Here is a 20,000-nt window from a genome sequence, read left to right as displayed (position 1 = left end):
ACTTCATTGTGGATTTTTTTTTTATACTTTCATTACACTAATTATCTTTAGTGACTGATATGCGTTTAAAAATGCATAGTGTTTGCTAAATGCATGTTTGCTTTTATGCACTGTAAAAATATCTGTAAATTAGCAGTTTTCCTTTTTTTTTGTGATTCATGCTTTTATTTTTCCATGTATATTGATGTGTTTGAATTGTATTATTGGACCTTGATCTTTCTTCCAACAATTTTTTTTTTATTTATTTATTTTTTTTTAGATTCAACTTTATTGTCATTACACATGTACAAGTACCAATACAACGAAATGAAGTTTAAGTCTAACCAGCAGTGCAATAGCAGCAAGTGCAGGATACAGGAATAAGTTATAAAGTGCAGTTATAGAGAAACTATGGTGATATTTACAGATGTATGTACTATAAACATTATATACAGGTTGGATAAGCTATGAGCAGATTTGCAATGAATGAATATATGTTCAGGTTGCTATTAATAATCAGTAGTGTGTATATAAATAAACATGATTGCAAATGTTCATGTGCAGTGGGTATGTACAGTTCAAATCAGTAAATCAGAGCAATGTAGCGCAATGAATGTGCAAAGTTTAAATGTGCAAATGTTAAATAGTGCAGTGATTGTGAGGAGTATAAGTTAGAGAAGAGTGGGGGTGTATTGGGGTCAAATCTGTAGTAGTTTAAAGTGATCTATAGTCTTGGTTGGTTTTGTATATTATGCTACAAAAACCTTGAAATAAACTGCCTGTATATTTTTTCTGTCATTTTACAAATCTATTTATTTATATATTTATAATTTCTATAAATCATTTCAAACTACTAAAATTTCAATAAAAGTCAATTTGTTAAAATGTAGAGTTGAATTTTCAACACGAAAAGTTGATAGAGCAGAGATCAAGTTCCCATGATGCAATTCACAACCATAAATAAATGAAAAACAAGGAAAATACGGGGTAACACTTTATTTTGATGGTCCATTTGAGCATTAGTAGACTGTCTGCTTTATATATGTTGATACTGCTGCTTTAACAGACATGTAACTGACTATAAGAAACTTTGCAAGTGCATGTCAACTTACACTAACCCTAACCTAACAGTCTACTTATAATCTAATGAGAATTAGTTGGCATGTAGATGCAATGCAACTTATATTCACAAAATAAAGTGGGATCAAATAGGGAAATTGTTCATTAACATATTTTTTATTTTACAGTATATATTCATTACGCTAATTGTTTTTAGTGACTGATGTGTGTTTAAAAATGCAACGAACTTTTGCAAACTGCATGTCTGCTAAATGTATATTTTGTGATTGTATGGCAAGGTTCCTTTAAAAAAAAAGGTCACACTTTACAATAAGGTTCATTAGTTAATGTTAATTAATGCATTTAGTAACATGAACTAACAAAGGACAATACATCTACTACTGTATTTGTTCATGTTAGTTAACGTTAGTTAATAAAAATACAGTTGTTCATTGTTAGTTCATGTTAACTCATGGTGCATTAACTAATGTTAACAAGCATGGACTTGGATGTTAATTAATGTTCAATTATGATTAATAAAATGCTGTACATGTGTTGTTCATGATTAGTTAATGTAAAGTGTTACAAAAAAAAATCACCATCAAATTGGAGTTGTTTATTAATGTACTCTGTAAAAAATCTGTTAATACTCATTTTTATTTTTTATTATCAAAAGCAATGACAAAAAAACTAAATTATAGAGATACAGATTTTAAAAAGTAAAAATAAAAATTATTAAATAAATAAAACAAAACAAAACTAAACTAAACTAAACTAAACTAAACACACACACACACACACACACACACACACACACACACACACACACACAGTTGAAGTCAGAATTATTGGCGCCCCCCCCCCACCTTTGATTTTTTTTTTATTTTTTTTTTTTTATATTTCCCAAGTTATGTTTAACAGAGCAAGGAAATGTTCACAGTATGTCTGATAAGATTTTTTCTTCTGGAGAAAGTCTTATTTGTTTTATTTTGGCTAGAATAAAAGCAGTTTTTAATTAAAAAAAAAACATTTTAAGGACAAAATTATCAGCCCTTTTAAGCTAATTTTTTTTTCGATAATCTACAGAACAAAGCATCGTTATACAATAACTTGCCTAATTACCTTAACCTGCCTAGTTAATCTAATTAACCTAGTTAAGCATTTAAATGTCACTTTAAGCTGAATAGAAGTGTCTTTAACATATAATGTAAAATATTATTTACTGTCATCATGGCAAAGAGAAAATAAATCAGTTATTAGAAATTAGTTTTTAAAACTACTATGTTTATTTCATTAAAACTACTATGTGTTGAAAAAAATCTTCTCTCCGTTAAACAGAAATTGGAGAAAAAATAAACAGGGGCTCTAATAATTCAGGGGGGCTAATAATTCTGACTTCAACTGTACATGTATACATACACATATACCCTATCCTATAGCATGCATCTAAGAAATGTAAGGTAGAAACACCAGAAAAGGTCCCCAGTTTTTTTTTTTCAAAATCCTTGGTTCCTCTGACACTTAACAGTATTTTCTCTGGGCTGCCGTAGGAAATAAGTTTGTTGATCCAATGTTTTGTAGATGGAGGGTGAGATGATTTCCATTTAAGTAAAATGCATGTTTTTCCAGGCAGAAGTGTAAAATGTATTTTTTTATGATGAGATGTATCTAGTAGTTTAGTGTCCCCTGTTTTTCTCAGTCGTTTTGGTGTGTTTCTCACAACACCAGTGCATTTCTGCACAATAGTTAATGCATTTCTCAAAACAATTAGTACAAACTGCAAAACCTAGTTGATATCCTGCAAAAGCGCATCACTTGCTCAAAATGGAGAGCTCATTCCTCAAAAGCAAGTATTGATGTCAATGAAAGTGTCAGTGTCATCAAGATGAAAAGTCCTGACACCATTGTTTATGAACAAGATAGTCAAATGGCTCTATCATGTTTTCATGTTTCAGTTTACTCTGTACAGTTTTTCAATGCAAAAAATGCTGATTTTGGTGATACTTCCTAAACACGCTCAGGACAGCACTATATACTATTTGCACAGCCATTTGAAAACTACAGTAAAGTTGGACATCACTGCATTTAGTGAGGTATCTGAGTACAAGACACTGAATATGTATGTTTCACATGTTTACTGCATTTGCTCGTTGCAATTCTAATTTATTCACAGCATTGTGCAGAAGAATAAATACACCCTTATTTACAACAAGCATAAACTCCCTTTGGGTAGAGCTGTGCACAACTGTAAACAATATTGCAGTACATATTGGAACTGAACCTACAACATACACAGGTCTGTAAATCAATCATCAAATTGTTTAATTTTTAGGACATTTTCAGGAAAATAAAGATTTTATATTTTTTTTATAAAAATTTCTTAACAGATTTTGACAACTAGTTCAACATTTCCGTAATGACTCAAGTAATGAAATGAGAACTATCAGTTTTATATGGAATGACTATTCAGCATTCACAAGCTAAGTTAATTTTGACATGACATAAGCAGATGATAATGTTATAAAATAGCAGAGAGTTGTATGAAAACAGTTGATGCATGTCCAAAAGCATCTGCAATGTGTTGGAAGGAATGAGAAACTGCTACTATGATGTACACAAATGTCTAATTGTTGTGAGAAATGCCTTAATTGTTATGCAAATGTAAATAGTGTTGTGAGAAATGCACCAAAGCCACTGAGAAAAACTGTAATTCTCATTTTGAGTATCCTCCTTTAAAGTTTTTTTGCTGTTACGAGGAGTCATGTTTCAGTTTCAGTTTGACATGTCTAATCAGGTCATTTGTCACAATGAGCCAGATTGTTTTTTGATATTGTACAATGAGCATGTCACACTAAAGCTGTTTTCATCCACCTCTTTTTATGTGCATTTTGGATTTGTGCAAAAACGTATGCACATAACTGAGTAGGATAAACTTTTTATTGATAAGTAAAAATTTTTTTTTTTTAAATATATATAATATATTTATTTATTTATTGAATTTTTCAGCTTAGTCCCTTTATTACAGTGTTTCTCAATGGCTTTGGTGCATTTCTCACAACACTATTTACATTTGCACAACAGTTAATGCATTTGTCAAAACATCTAGTCATTTGTACACATCCTAGTAGCAGTTTCTCATTCCTTCCAACACATTGCAGATGCTTTTGGACATGCATCACTTGCTTTTATACAACCCTCAGCTGTTTGTAACATTATTATTTGCTTATGTCAGTCATAATGAACTTAGCTTGTGAATGCTGAATAGTCACTCCATATAAAACTAATAGTCCTCATTTCATTACTTGAGTCACATGAATCAATTGATGACCAACTAAACTTTTGATGACCAATTATACTTCTCTGAGCACATTTCTAAAACTGCTCGATCTTACAGACTCGCACACTACAACATCAGAAAGGTCCGACCCTTCCCATCTAAACATGCAGCTCAACTCCTTGTTCAAGCTCTTGTTCTCTCCAGACTGGACTATTGCAACTCTTTACTAGCCGGGCTTCCAGCTAAATCTATCAAGCCTCTTCAGCTGCTCCAGAACGCAGCAGCACGAGTGGTCTTTAATGAACCTAAAAGAGCACATGTCACTCCGCTGCTAGTCCGTTTGCACTGGCTGCCAGTTGCTGCTCGCATCAAATTCAAAGCTCTGATGTTTGCTTACAAAGCGACTTCTGGCCTTGCTCCTTCTTATCTGCTCTCACTTCTGCAGATCTATGTGCCCTCCAGAAACTTGCATTCTGTGAATAAACATCGCCTCGTGGTTCCATCCCAAAGAGGGAAGAAATCACTTTCCCGAACTATCACATTCAATCTGCCCAGTTGGTGGAATGAACTCCCTAACTGCATCAGAACGGCAGAGTCACTCGCTGTCTTCAAAAAGCGACTGAAAACTCAACTATTTAGTCTCCACTTTCCTTCCTAATCTGCAATTGCCTCTCTGGCTCCACTGCTAACTGTATTACAGAAAAAAATAAAATAATATTACTAATGTTTTGCTTCTTACACTTTACACACCTGAAACTTGCCTATAGCACTTATTCATTGTTGCTCTTATAGTTGTGTAAATTGCTTCCTTGTCCTCATTTGTAAGTCGAGCGTCTGCTAAATGACTAAATGTAAATGTACATACAAAAATGTTGAACTAGTTTTCCAAATCTGTCAAGCACATTTTATAAAAGATTTTAAATCTTGTTTTTCCTGAAAATGCCTTCTAAATTGAACAATTTGATGATTGATTTACAGCCCTGTGTATGTTGTAGGCTCAGTTCCAATATGTACTGCAATAATGTTTACAGTAGTGCACAGCTCTACCCAAATGCAGTTTATGTTTGTTGTAAATGTATTTACAGTTTTACTCAGTGGCTTTGGTGCATTTCTCACACATCTTTACATTTGCACAACAGTTAATGCATTTTTCAAAACAATTAGTACAAACTGCAAAACCTAGTTGATATCCTGCAAAAGCGCATCACTTGCTCAAAATGGAGAGTTCATTCCTCAAAAGCAAGTGTTGATGTCAATGAAAGTGTCAGTGTCACCAAGATGAAAAGTCCTGACACCCCAACCAACATTTTTCAAAAGCACTGAGTGACCCGCAACCACCCACTTCCCTAAACCCAACCTACAGTTTTCAAAAGCAATCTAGAAAAATAAAAGCCCTCACCTGATTTTTTGGCATTTTGACTTTAACTGTGCATATAAAAATAAGAAGAGTACATTTGATTTCATGGTGACTTAAATATTCTCATTTACACTTACAGGCCTAAAATCATGTCTCTCATCTGAGAAGAAAAGAAGTGGAAGATGGTCTAAATGAAATGTTTGAGGAGAGAGTGAAGCTCAATACTGACTGTGAAATGAGTGCGTATGACAAGAGAAAGCTGGAGGAAGCTCCTGTTGACCACCAGAGAGCAACGTCTCCAGGATTGAACTGTGTGTTGCTGGAAAATAAAAACTCCATGCCTTTGCCTCCTGAATTTAGTGATGGACGTGCTGTGAGCTCCGACTCTGGGTGAGTATTCTGCAATTTTGAGCTATTTATTAATAGATAATTAATATTACAGTTTTGCTCAGTGGCTTTGGTGCGTTTCTCACACCACTATTATTTGTACAACAGCACAGGGCACCTATGGTAAAAAATCTACTTTTCAAGCTGTTTGGACAGATCTGTGTGTTGGTATAGTGTATAGACCGTCATACTGGGGTGATATGAACACACCCAGTCCTTTTTTTTCAATTTAACTACAAAAAAAGGGTCGGCCAATTGGAGCTGTTTTCAAATCGATCGCACCATTACGTAGGTGTGCGATTACCCCGCCCACCGAATTGATTGACAGCTGCGCGCATTAACATGTTCCGGTAGTCGTGTATATGTCAACAAGACCAGACAGACATATGCAAAGCAACCGGGAATAAAAGCTCTGTTCTGTTCGCTAGGATCAGCAATCATCACCAAATGTGATTAAGAGTAAGTTTCACATGTTTAAAGTGTTTTAAAACAGAGTATGTGTGTAATTAATTACAGCGTTTTACTTCAGCTTTACTTCATCAGCACAGCCGCGTATCAGAACAATTATAAAAGAAGACGCTTCAATCCCGGTTTGTGGAAGTTAAATCAGGTTTATTTTGTACATTAGCATAACAGATATCCACACAGTACTTGAGGTTAGCCTTAACTAAGCTAAGCGCGCTCTGTCTGTCTGCCTGCCTGCCTGTGTGTGTGTGTGTGTATGTGTGTGTGTGTGTGTGTGTGTGTGTGTGTGCGCGCGTTTACTTTGTACTGATATTGTGTGTGACTCATCAATGCAACTTCACAATACTGATTAGTAAAGGTTAGTTCTTACTGTAGTATCTCACAAACGCTACGTGAGACCTTCTTCCTTTAAGTCTGTCTGTTGTCTGACGCAGCCGAGGGAGGAGGCATGTAGAAGCAGTAGGCAGGAAAAACTCGTCTTAAAGGCGCAGTACGACAAAACCACCCCCTGCTGGAAATCAGTATAAAACAGCATCTTGTAAAAGGTATAATGAAAAATCTGATGGGTATTTTGATCTGAAACTTTATATACACATTCTAGAGACGCAAAAGACTTATATTAAATCTGAAAAAAGGGGTAACCTAGGTGCCCTTTAATGCATTTCTCAGAGCAGTTAGTGCAAACTGCAAAACCTAGTTGATAACCTGCAAAAGTGCGTCACATGCTCAAAATGGAGAGCTCATTCCTCAAAAGCAAGTATTGATGTCAATAAAAGTGTCAGTGTCATCAATATAAAAAGTCCTGACACCATTGTTTATGAACAAGATAGTCAAAACAGCAGAGAGTTGGATGAAAGCATGTGATGCATGTCCAAAAGCATCTGCAATGTGTTGGCAGGAGTGAGAAACCGCTACTATGATGTGCACAAATGACTCCCTGTTTTAAGAAATACATTAACCGTTGTGCAAATGTACAGTAAATAGTGTTGGGTGAACTGAAAGCTCAGTTGTGTCATTTTAGGTGCAAAGATAACTTTGAGCGAACTTGTGGTATTGAGGGGGAGAGCACTGGTTAGTCACTCTTTTTGATATTGATACACTGGACTCCTTAATTGTTCGGTCGAAAAAAGGTTGAATTGGTCAAACAGAAAATAGTCTCTGGTGGACCAGGAGTGCCAATTTAAAATGAAATAAAGAATCAAATGATCAATTCAATACATTAAAAAAGTATTTAAATAAAGACACATTTAAATTTGTTTTTTCACGGGAACATGAATGAAAAGTTTAAATGAAAAGTTTCTGAGATCGCGAATTATGTGGCCAGAGGTACGCATTGCTGCATTTCATCTTTAAAACGAATGCTACGGGGCGATATGACACCGTTCCTTTCGCATTACCAGCTAACCGCTCACCTCCATGTGGACGGCTTTTCCGCTGCTACCAGTTTGCCCAGTAGCTCACCATGTACGTCAGTTGACTTGAGATGCATAGAGGAGCTGATCGCGACAATGGGGTTTCGAGTCCGGTGTAGAACGGTTCCAAAAAGCAGGTAAAACAAAAACAGAATCCAAAAAAATTAAATAAACAAGTAAATAACAGGGTTAGAATGTGCTAAAAACTGAAAACGTGGTAAAAATCAGGCGAGGGCTTTTCTTTTTTAAAGTTGTCGGTTGGGTTTAGGGAAGTGGGTGGGCGGGTCAATTGATGCTTGTGAAAACACTGTCGGTTGGGTTTAGGGAAGTGGGTGGGCGGGTCAATTGATGCTTGTGAAAACACTGTCGGTTGGGTTTAGGGAAGTGGGTGGGCGGGTCAATTGATGCTTGTGAAAACACTGTCGGTTGGGTTTAGGGAAGTGGGTGGGCGGGTCAATTGATGCTTGTGAAAACACTGTCGGTTGGGTTTAGGGAAGTGGGTGGGCGGGTCAATTGATGCTTGTGAAAACACTGTCGGTTGGGTTTAGGGAAGGAGGAAGATGGATCAGTTGATCGGTCAGTCAGTCAAAAGTTACTCAACAGTGCCCTCTGGTGAATTTATGCGAGAACAGCAGGTGTGAATGGCACTCGCGAGAGAAATTTGAGATCTGACAAAGCATACACAGCGGCCTCTGGTGGATTCACGAAAACAAAAACTGCAAAAAAAGTAGCTTCTTGGGGGTTGGGAAGTGTGTAATGAAGTGTGTAAATCATTACACACTTCATTTTAGCAGCTGAATGAGTGCATCATCCGGATAATTAAAGTGCACTTATTATTTTCAGAGTTTTCAGTGTGAACACACTACTTACACTATTCATACTACAAAATGGCGTAGAATAGTGCATAAGTATGCGATTTGGGACACAGCTTCACTCTTGTGTCTTGTTGAACAGTGCACAAGGCTTAAATTCAAACTATTCATTAACATATTTAGTGCTCGTTTTAGTTGAGCATCTTGCCCTTGAACATGCATAAATGTGTTTTCTTTTTTCTCAACCGTACTGGTGTTTCACCACGAGCAATTGTTGTTAGCTTTTACAGTACAAGCTTGAAAGAGGCTGTTGACCCTCACAGAGCAGCATCTCCAGGATTGATCTGTATGTATATGAAGAGTAATAACTCCATGGCTTTGCCTCCTGAATTCAGCGATGGAGCTGTGAGGTCTGACTCTGGGTGAGTATCATGAAGTTGGAAGTAGGGCTGGACAATACGACCTATAATGACCTAAACACTTTACCTCGATTTGATTATTAAATAATTATTGTACTTTCAATGTAATTATTTACTATTTTTCCTCTGTTCATTGCTATCACTTCTACTGTAAATTTACTCCACTGTTAATGGTATTTTTTTCTAATGAGAGAGCATCTTTGTTATTCTTTATGATATTAAACTAATTGAAAGAACTATTTGTGGTTATTTGATGAATAAATCAAATTGAAACCAAAGCACAAATTGCTTGAAATTGACAAGGATAATAAAAAACTGGGGAAATAAATTTTTACAAAAACTACATTAACAAAAATACCTGGGAACTAAATATTTTGGTAACACTTTATACTAACTACACACTATAAATCATTTATTAAGCATTAGCAAATAGTGAATTCATTATCTGTTAAGCATTTACTCTACATTAATAAACGCTTACTAAGCAGTTTATAACTGCAGCTACAAATGCTCTATTCTTGACTTACAACCACATTTAAAATGTGCTTAATAATTGTATTTTCATACTTAGTTAATGATTTATTTTTCATTACTAAATTAAGTATCGCATTATTTACAAACCAGTTGTATTTAAAAGTAGTTGAGGGTTTTTAACATCATTCAGAATGAGTTAGTAAATGATTAATAAACTATTGAAATCAACGTTTATATGTCTTATTATTCAGGCATATACTAATAGTCAACTAATATGTTAATAAATGCTTTATTAACTCAACTTCATGCAGTTTTGTGACCTAATCTAAAGTGAGGACTGTTCATGCTTTATAAATCCCTTATAAATGACAAATAAAGGCTCAGAATCAAATTTTAAACAGGAAAAATGACATTATTCATTCCTATTCAATTAAAGATACACAAATGAAACTGTACTTCACATAAAAAATAAATCTTTGCAACCTGATCTAAAATAAAATCACTGTAGAGTTTAAACTTTGCATTTTATTACATTGTTTAATTATTATATTGTTGTTTTATCCAGTTTTGTTGTATTTTGACACTTGAGTTATTCAGCAGGGTTTAAACTTTACAGTAGTTTTACATTTTAGATAAGATTGCAAAGATTATAGTTCATTTGATTCTGAGCCTTTATTTGTCATTTATAAGGGATTTATGAAGCATGAACAGTCCTCACTTTAGATTAGGTCACAAAACTGCATGAAGTTGAGTTAAAAAAGCATTTATTAACATATTAGTTGACTATTAGTATATGCCTGAATAATAAGACATATAAACGTTGATTTCAATAGTTTATTAATCATTTACTAACTCATTCTGAATGATCCTAAAAACCTCAACTACTCTTAAATACAACTGGTTTGTAAATAATGCGATACTTAATTTAGTAATGAAAATTAATTTCATTTAGCTGCAGTTAATTTAGCTGCAGTTATAAACTGCTTACTAACATTTATTAATGTAGAGTAAATGCTTAACAGATAATGAATTCATTTGCTAATGCTTAATAAATGATTTATAGTGTGTAGTTATTATAGTGTTACCAATTTTTTTTTTTTTTTTTTTTTTCTCTGTGATAGAACTTAGTTTTGCTGGCAGTTCATTCGGCTAATAACTGAATGAGTGAGTGACGGTTGTTTGTTTGTTTTTTTGAGCATTTGGGCCTTGACTGTTCTTATTTTTATTAAGTTTGATCAACGGCAGTAGTGTTTTACTATGAGCACTTGCATGTTTTTACAGGAAGAGATTAAAAATGGCTCCTGTTGACACTCAGAGAGCAGCATCTCCAGGATTGGACTGTGTGTCTATAAGGAGTAGCAACTCCATCTCTTTGCCTCCAGAATTCAGTGATGGATATCTTGTGAGGTCTGACTCTGGGTGAGTATCAATTTTGTGAATGTGTGAACCAAGGGCAAACTACTTGTCATGGTGGGGATGGGTGAATCAAACAATATATATATATATATATATATATATATATATATATATATATATATATATATATATATATATATATATATATATATATATAGTTGAGGGCGACGCAGTGGGTAGTGCTGTCGCCTCACAGCAAGAAGGTCGCTGGGTCGCTGGTTCGAGCCTCAGCTGGGTCAGTTCGCGTTTCTGTGTGGAGTTTGCATGTTCTCCCTGCGCTCATGTTGGTTTTCTCATGCTCCGGTTTCCCCCACAGTCCAAAGACATGCGGTACAGGTGAATTGGGTAGGCTAAATTGTCCGTAGTGTATGAGTGTGTGTGTGAATGTGTGTGTGGATGTTTCCCAGAGATGGGTTGCGGCTGGAAGGGCATCCGCTGCGTAAAAACTTGCTGGATAAGTTGGCGGACTAAGCCGACAAGAAAATGAATGAATGAATATATAGTTGAAGTCAGATTTATTAGCCCCCCTTTGAATTTTCTTATATATATATATATATATATATATATATATATATATATATATATATATATATATATATATATATATATATATATATATATATATATATATATATATATATATATATTTCCCAAATGATGTTTAACAGAGAAACTTGACAGTATGTCTGATGAAATTTTTTTTTTCAGGAGAAAGTCTTATTTGTTTTATTTAGGCTAGAATAAAAGCAGTTTAAAATTTTTAAAATACATTTTAGGGACAAAATTATTGGCCTCTTTAAGCTATTTTTTTGTTAGTCTACAGAACAAAGCATCATTAAACAACACAAGGTGTCCTAATTACCCTAACCTGCCTAGGTACCCTAATTAACTAAGCCTTTAAATGTCACTTTAAGCTGTACAGAAGTGTCTTGAAAAATATCTAGCAAAATATTATTTACTGTCATCATGGTAAAGATAAAATAAATCAGTTATTAGAGATGAGTTATTAAAACTATTATGTTTAGAAATGTGTTGAAAAAATCTGCTCTCCGCTAAACAGAAATCTGGGGGGAAATTAAACAGGATACTAATATTTAAGGGGCTAATAATTCTGATTTCAACTGTATATATACACACTGCTATTATTTATATAATTGCTATTAAAATATATTCATATTTAATCCTCTCCTTGTACAAATTATTAAGTTTTAGGCCTGTAGCCAACGGGGTCCAGGTTCGAAAGACCAAAAATTTGATTATTATTATTATTTTTGAATTTTTCCTATTATTCAAATGGCCAAATTCTGACTAAGGAAAGTTGAATGTTCTGGACATTTTGTTATTATTATATTAAATGCACACTTAAAACAGTATGGAAATCATTTTGACGAAACAGTTGGAAATATTTTTGGTACATCAAAAAGTGTGGTTATGATAACCATCCGACAAGACAATTCAGCAAAACTGAGTTCTTAAAATGTCCTAAAATGCGATATTTATACCTCATAATTAAATAGAAAATCAGGCAAATAACTGCAAAAAGGTTCAGTTTTTCAGAAACAAAATAGCTACCCATTTTAATAAGCTGGATACAGGCCTGATAGTGTAATGATTATTATGTTCATATATTAACTGATAAAGAGAGAGTTTAATAAAGATTTCTGTTTATTTTAGTCATAGTGCAAATGAAACACGTCTCATATATCAGTATTGTGCTTATACACAGGCTGTATTTTTCTGACAAATAGTTTCAACTGAAATTGGACATGCTACCCTGAGAGATTAGGACAGGGGTCACCAATCCTGGTCCTGGAGGGCCGGTGTCCCTGCAGGGTTTAGCTCCAACTTGCCTCAACACACCTGCCTGGATGTTTCAAGTGACCTTGATTAGCTTGTTCAGGTGTGTTTGATTAGGGTTGGAGATAAAATCTGTAGGACACCGGCCCTCCAGGAACAAGTTTGGTGACCACTGGATTAGGAGAACTGGCCGGGATCATATACTTTAATTGTAGCTGTTAGCTGCAGTTAGTTTTCAGGGCATATTATTCACAGACGATATCAGTCTGCTATATAGCGATAGACTGTGCGTCATGAGCCTTAACGGCATTTTTTTTGATGGACTCATTCAGTTGCGAACTTGCGTGTATGTGACTTTGGGACCTTGTCCACCTTTTTTGCTGCCGTCATCCTCACCTGTGTGTCACCCAACACACCATATTTTAGCATGGGATAAAAACAATCTACTGCATTTGGCTCTGCTTGTATCTGAAGGCAGCCACAGCCTCTCAGGGAAAGGCACAACCAATCAAAATGTCCAAATGCATTTTGGGGGCGGGAGACCTCAAGGAGAAAATCATGATTTTTATAGAAAGTCCCCTTAAAATAAGAAATCTAATGTGTTTTTGTGTTTGTGTGTGTGTGTGTGTGTGTGTGTGTGTGTGTGTGTGTGTGTGTGTTTTGTCAAGTGTGAGTTGTGGAGGAGAGCCCAGGATTACATCAAAACTACAAAAATGTAAGTTCACAGAATTCTATATTCAAATATTTTAAGAATTGCAAAAATAAAAGTGCATTTCAGGGAATGTTAACTTTATCAGCATTTCCAAAACATTCCGTTTTCGGCACTCGAAAACTCTGGCGTAGTGTGGACGGATGCCGTAACCGTAGCAAAACTTATGCGTTTTCAAACTAAAACGCATTAGTGTAAACGGGGCCTAAGGATGTATGTCTCCACCAATGTCAAGAGCAAATCTACACCCTTGGGACTATGTTGTCTGGAACCAGGGGAGGACTTACCTGCTGCCACCATAAATCTGGCCTGCCCCTTCTCACCTGTCCTACTAAACTGTCGACCCAACCCCCCACCCCGGTCTCTATCTCCCATTCATTTACCAATGGCTCCACCCCCTGCCCGCTCTTCACTTACCAATCCCCCCCTCACCACTGATCCACCCTATCCCCTACCCCCGCTCTTCATTTACCAATCGCACATAGCTTGAAACCCCCTGTATCATAGCTCATTACCATAAGGTTGATCTGATTTAAAATCTCCTTGACACTCACGCCATCCAAAACACACTGCTCCACTTTTGACCGTGCTCTTCACTGGCTCCTGTTGAAAATCAATGGCTTTCGGCTACTTTGACACTCTCACTATACGTAACTATACGCTGATTCCATCATAATAGTCAAGGAACTTTGTTGAAGTACCACATCTGCAATATGCGCAATAAGTTGCACAGTGTGTAAAAAATGTCCCCAGCACCAAACCCTACACTTTCATAACCCCTTCGGGAGTATCCCACATATTTAATAGTGGCTCCCTGATGCCAGCAAATGAGATTGAATATCCTGGAAATGGAGGCAACTAATCTGCTCTTAATCTTTGCAGACTACATCCCACTGACTACTTTGGTTCAAGTACTTTGGTTCAGACAAGTGTCTGTCTTGTGGTAAATCTTAAAAAATTCGGACATACTCCAAGATAATCATATGGGGCTCTATTTTGACGGTCCATGCGCAGAGCGCAAAACGCAGGGCGCAATCGCTTTCAGGGCGTGTCAGGACGCGTTTTTGCTAATTTAAGGACGGAAAATCCGCTTTGCGCCGTGGCGCATGGTCTAAAAGGGTTGAGTTTATTTTCTTAATGAGTTGGAGGTGTGTTTTGAGAATAAACCAATTAGAGTCTCATCTCCCATTCCCTTTAAGAGCTAGCTGCGTCCCGCCAAGAGCGCATTCGCTATTTACAGGACGTAAAGTAAGTCTAAGTGGAAAAAATGAGCATTTTACAAGCAAACAGTTAACCGTTAACAGTTTATTAACAGAAAACTGTTAAACAGAGCATCTACTGCGTGAGAATGAGAGATAATGGAACTACTTTCACATTCGCTCTTGTGGATAGGGAAACCTTTACGCACAGACATCAATTAGTCTATAAATAAATCATTTTGTTTGTTAAGCGCAAATATTCGTTTTAAAACTATTTCTAAATTCAGTTCTAATTTCCAGCAAACGAATAAATGAACAATAATGACCAAGTGTGCTCAAAAACCTGAGTTATATCCTAAAACCCATGCTGTGCCCCATATGGTCTAAAACCTGACAGGTGGGCAAATCTAAGCTTGTTTTTAATAAAACAAATATAAATATGGATATAATAAATAATTCTGCTAATAATAATAACAATATACAAAAGCAAATTGTTATGAATGAACTGAAAAAGCCTCCCGAGATGAAGAAGACATAAAAGCAGTGATTTTTCATATTTATGTAGGCTAGAAAATAATATGTTTTATAATATTTTAATCCTTTATATTTATATCCTATATCTATTCTTATTATATACTATATATATCCTTATTATTTAAATTTTTTCATATGTAAAGATATTTGCCTATTGCTCTCTTGTGTGTATTAAGCAGTGTGTAAGCAAGGCGCAACTCTGCGCTGGAGTTTAGACCGGGTTTGTTTTGGTCTAATGAAAAATCTATTATAGTTTCTTAAAATATCAACGCGCCAGCGGTCCGCCTCAGAACGCCTTCCTTTTAGACCAGAACGCCTATGGGCACACAAATGAGCACTAATGCATTTGCTATTTAAAGAGCGTAGCGCAGCGCCTCAAAACGACTCTTGCGCCAAGCTAAAACTACCAAAAGACCATTGCGCTATGCCTTGCGCCGGGTGTATGATAGGGCCCATGATCTGAATTGTATAAAAATGCTTGTAATTATGCTTTGATATATGATTTGCAACAGCTGGTATTTGGTATACTATTTAAAACATCTGACAAATTTTGTAAAAACACTAAAACTGCAGAATTTGTGAAAATTAATAGTTGTGTCATTCTCAAAACATTTGGCCATGGCTGTAGGGTTTGTAGTTTCGTTGTTGTAATGTGTGTGTGTTTTTGTGTTCAGATGCCTGTAAACTCACACTGGATCCAAACACAGCAAACACTCTACTTGTTCTCTCTGAAGAAAACAGAAAGGTGACGAGTGTGAGACGGAGACAGTCTTATCCTGATCATCCAGACAGATTTGATGGGTATTTTCAGGTTATGAGTAAAGAGAGTCTGACTGGACGCTGTTACTGGGAGACTCAATGGAGCGGTTCTGCTGAAATATCAGTGTGTTATAAAGGAATCAAGAGGAAAGGATGGAGTAATGACTGTTGGTTTGGACACAATAAGAAGTCCTGGAGTCTGAGATGCTCTGATCGCTCATTTACTGTCTGGCACAATGATAAAGCCAAAGTCCTTTTAGTTCCTCCAGACTCCAGCAGGACAGTAGGAGTGTTTGTGGACGAGTCGAACGGCTCTCTGTCCTTCTACAGCGTCTCTGACACACACAAACTCACACACTTACACACATTCAACAAAACCTTCACTGAGAGATTGTATGCTGGATTTAATGTGTCTCCAAAGTCTTCAGTATCCCTGCTGCGTCCCAAAAAATATACAGACAAAATCAAGCGGAACATGGACACACGTACAAATACATATACCGCCCACACACAGACACGCTCTTTGCACGAACGCACATACACACACAACGCACACATGTGCGCACACCAAACACACATGCACAGACACACACTCCGCAGCACACACTCACAGTCCACATACACAAATCCAACACCACGTACATATGCACTCACTCAAATGTTGTTACACTTGCGTTCTGCTGGTACCTTGTGCTGTCTCTCCTGCCTTGTTTTTTTATATATACTCTTTAAAACACAACACTTGATATGAGTTAAAAGGCGAGGCAGTGACGCAGTAGGTAGTGCTGTCACCTCACAGCAAGCGATTCTGTGTGGAGTTTGCATGTTCTCCCTGCCTTCGCGTGGGTTTCCTCCGGTTGCTCCGGTTTCCCCCACAGTCCAAAGACATGCAGTACAGGTGAATTGGATAGGCTTAATTGTCCGTAGTGTATGAGTGTGTGTGTGAATGTGTGTGTGGATGTTTCCCAGAGATGGGTTGCGGCTGGAAGGGCATCCGCTGCATAAAAACTTGCTGGATAAGTTGGCGGTTCATTCCGCTGTGGCGACCCCGGATTAATAAAGGGACTAACCTGACAAGAAATTGTCCCGGCCGGTACGTACGCTGCAGTTTTTGTTTTTGCAAATCCGCGAGAGGCCACTGTTGTGCGCTTTTTCGCACCTCAAACGCCTCTCGCGAGTGCAGTTCGCGCCCGCGCTGTTCTCGCGTGAACCCACCAGAGGCCGCTGTCCGACTGACCGGATGATTGACTGCGCGACCGACCAATCGGCTGACCCGGCCTCCTCCTTCCCTGAACCCAACCAATTTTACCAATAGTCCCACCCGCCCGCTCGCTTCCCTAAACCCGAGCAACAGTTTTCAAAAGCCGTCCAAAAAAATAAAAGCCCTGATTTTTTTTTCTACCGCATTTTCGGATTTCATCGCGTTCTCACCCTGTTACAATACTCGTTCACTTAATTTTTGGGATTCTGTTTTTCTCTTACCTGATTGCTGGAACCGCTTTTCCCCAGACTCGAAACCGGTCGTCGCGGTCATCTCCTCTCTGCATCTCGAGCCTGCCGATGTACACGATGAGCTGAGTGGACAAAAGGGTTGCAGCGGGGAAGCCCTCCACAAAGAGGTAAGCGGTCGGCCGGCAGGCGCGAAAGGGAACAGCGTCACACCGCCCTGCAGCGTTCGCTTGAAAAAAATAAATGCAGCCGTACGTACCTCACGGGACGTATTCCGCTGTCTCCAGAAACGTCCGCGGGACTACGTTTTCAGAATGAGTTTGGGTTGGCCATATCACCCTCCAGCTCAAGAATGAGTTTGGGTTGGCCATATCACCCTCCAGCTCAAGACCGGTTACTCACTGAAGTTAAGCAGGGTTAAGCCTGGTCAGTACCTGGATGGGAGACCACATGGAAATGCTAGGTTGCTGTTGGAAGTGGTGTTAGTGAGGCCAGCAGGGGGAGCTCAACCTGCAGTCTGTGTGAGTCCTAATGCCCCAGTAAAAGTGAAGGGGACACTATACTCACAATGGGTGCCGTCTTTCGGATGAGACGTTAAAGCGAGGTCCTGACTCTATGTGGTCATTAAAAATCCCATGGCACTTCTCGTAAAGAGTAGGGGTGTAACCCCGGTGTCCTGGCCAAAAAGTCCCTAAATCGGCCCTTACAATCATGGCCTCCCAATCATCCCTATCCACTGAATTGGCTCTATCACTGTCTCTCCACTCCTTCATTAGCTGGTGTGTGTGGTGAGCGCACTGGCGCCGTTGTGCTTTGGCTGCCGTCGCATCATCCAAGTGGATGCTGCACACTGGTGGTGGTGTGGAGAGACCCCCCTCATGATTGTAAAACGCTTTGGGTGTATGGCCATACACAATAAATGCACTATATAAATACACATTACATTACATCATTCCGTAAAAGTATTTTCCCATATTTCTCCCCTATTTTCAGTCTTTCTCTGAAGGGTGGCAGATAAACAATAAAGAGCTGATCCTCCCTATATATGTAACCCATACCGCCGAACCACCCTTCTCTCTTAAATGTGAGTCTGTTCTGTGCTTTCGCTTTATTTAGGCATGGAAACGCTTTGAAATGAACATGAAAACGGTGGGATTCCCTTCCTTTTCATTACAGGTGCCGTCTCCACTTCATATGCAATCCTCAAAACAGTCATATAGCAGTGCGTGACTGTCAGCTGTCACGCTCCACAGTGATAAATAGATGCTGTTTCCCACACGGATTCTATACACGCGATTTGAAGCGGAGCAAAAGTCTGGGGTTTTGGTCCTTGTTTGAACAGACATATACACCTAATTAATAATAATAAAATATAAGGATGTCGATCTTGGTTTTTTTTTTTTTTTTTTTTTTTTCAAACAACTATTTTCATCTTAAATGAGCATAAACAGTTAGGAAAGCAATTGAATGCTTTCATTATAATGTTAGATGTGTGACACCTGTTATTTAATGTAATCAAACAAAAAAATCTAAATGAATGAAAGATTCATCTATTGCTCTGTAATCAGAGTGTGTAAGTTATACAGTGAAGAAAAGGTTAATGAGATTTCATAGCTTGATTCTATTTCATTATAACAGCCATTAATTTTAATAAGCTGAACTGTTTGCTAGTTTATTTGGCGCTAATGCATACTATTTATTTTTTCTTTTGTAAATGATAATAATAAAACATATTACTGACAATTTAACTGTTTATTTACAATGAAACAGCTGCAGATTGGCATATTTAGTCATTTGGGGATTTTTTAAAAGGGGGAGGTGGGGTCGGGGGAATCCTTTCGCCAAACCATACGCATGTGCTTGATGCAGAAATATAAATCAGTCTTAAGTCTCTATTTTAGGGGTTGCCACAGCAGAATGAATCACCAACTATTCCGGCATGTGTTTTAAACAGCGAATGCCCTTTCAGCTGAAACCCAGTACTTGGAAACACCCATACACTCTCACAGTCATTCACACACATACACTACGCACAATTTAATCAGTTCACCTATAGCGCATGTGTTTGGACTGTGGGGGGAATTGGAGAGAAAAACCCACACAAACACGGGGAGAACATGCAAACTCGTACCAGCGACCTTCTAGCTGTGAGGCCACAGTGATAACTGTGACTTCACATACAAAATGACTAATGCCTCTGCAAATATAAAACGCTGCATTTAAACACATCTTAAAAGCATACATTCGCCTCAAATTGTAAACACAAAACACAACTATCCAAAACCTTGACTGTCTTATATGTTGATGGTAAGTATATGTTAAATGTTTATATACATTTTATTAAAAGGTATTTACCAGAAATTAGATTGCTCATTTTGTTTTATATTGTCATCCTCTCTACTCTGGTGCTCCGTCTACGACAGGGGTGCTCAACCCTGTTCCTGGAGATATACCTTCCTGCAAAGTTCAGCTCCAATCCTGATCAAATACACCTGA

The 20,000-nt window shown here is 37.3% G+C and overlaps 1 protein-coding gene across 1 annotated transcript in view; it reads left to right on the top strand.

Moving 5' to 3' along the window:
* Positions 1–19,247, top strand: part of LOC141381315 (uncharacterized) — a 26,855-nt gene extending 7,608 nt beyond the window's left edge. The window contains exons 2-6 of the mRNA XM_073945170.1: positions 5,812–6,062; positions 9,030–9,170; positions 10,923–11,060; positions 13,523–13,569; positions 15,971–19,247. Coding sequence (XP_073801271.1) covers positions 5,869–6,062; positions 9,030–9,170; positions 10,923–11,060; positions 13,523–13,569; positions 15,971–16,806 — 1,356 coding nt within the window. The 5' untranslated portion in view covers positions 5,812–5,868 and the 3' untranslated portion in view covers positions 16,807–19,247. The remainder of the gene's footprint in view (positions 1–5,811; positions 6,063–9,029; positions 9,171–10,922; positions 11,061–13,522; positions 13,570–15,970) is intronic.
* Positions 19,248–20,000: the final 753 nt, after the last annotated feature.

Source organism: Danio rerio, chromosome 3, assembly GCF_049306965.1.
Source record: "Danio rerio strain Tuebingen ecotype United States chromosome 3, GRCz12tu, whole genome shotgun sequence".
Lineage (NCBI taxonomy): Eukaryota > Metazoa > Chordata > Actinopteri > Cypriniformes > Danionidae > Danio > Danio rerio.
The sequence above is the reverse complement of the archived record's forward strand: the minus strand, read 5'-3'. Positions and strand labels throughout refer to the sequence as shown.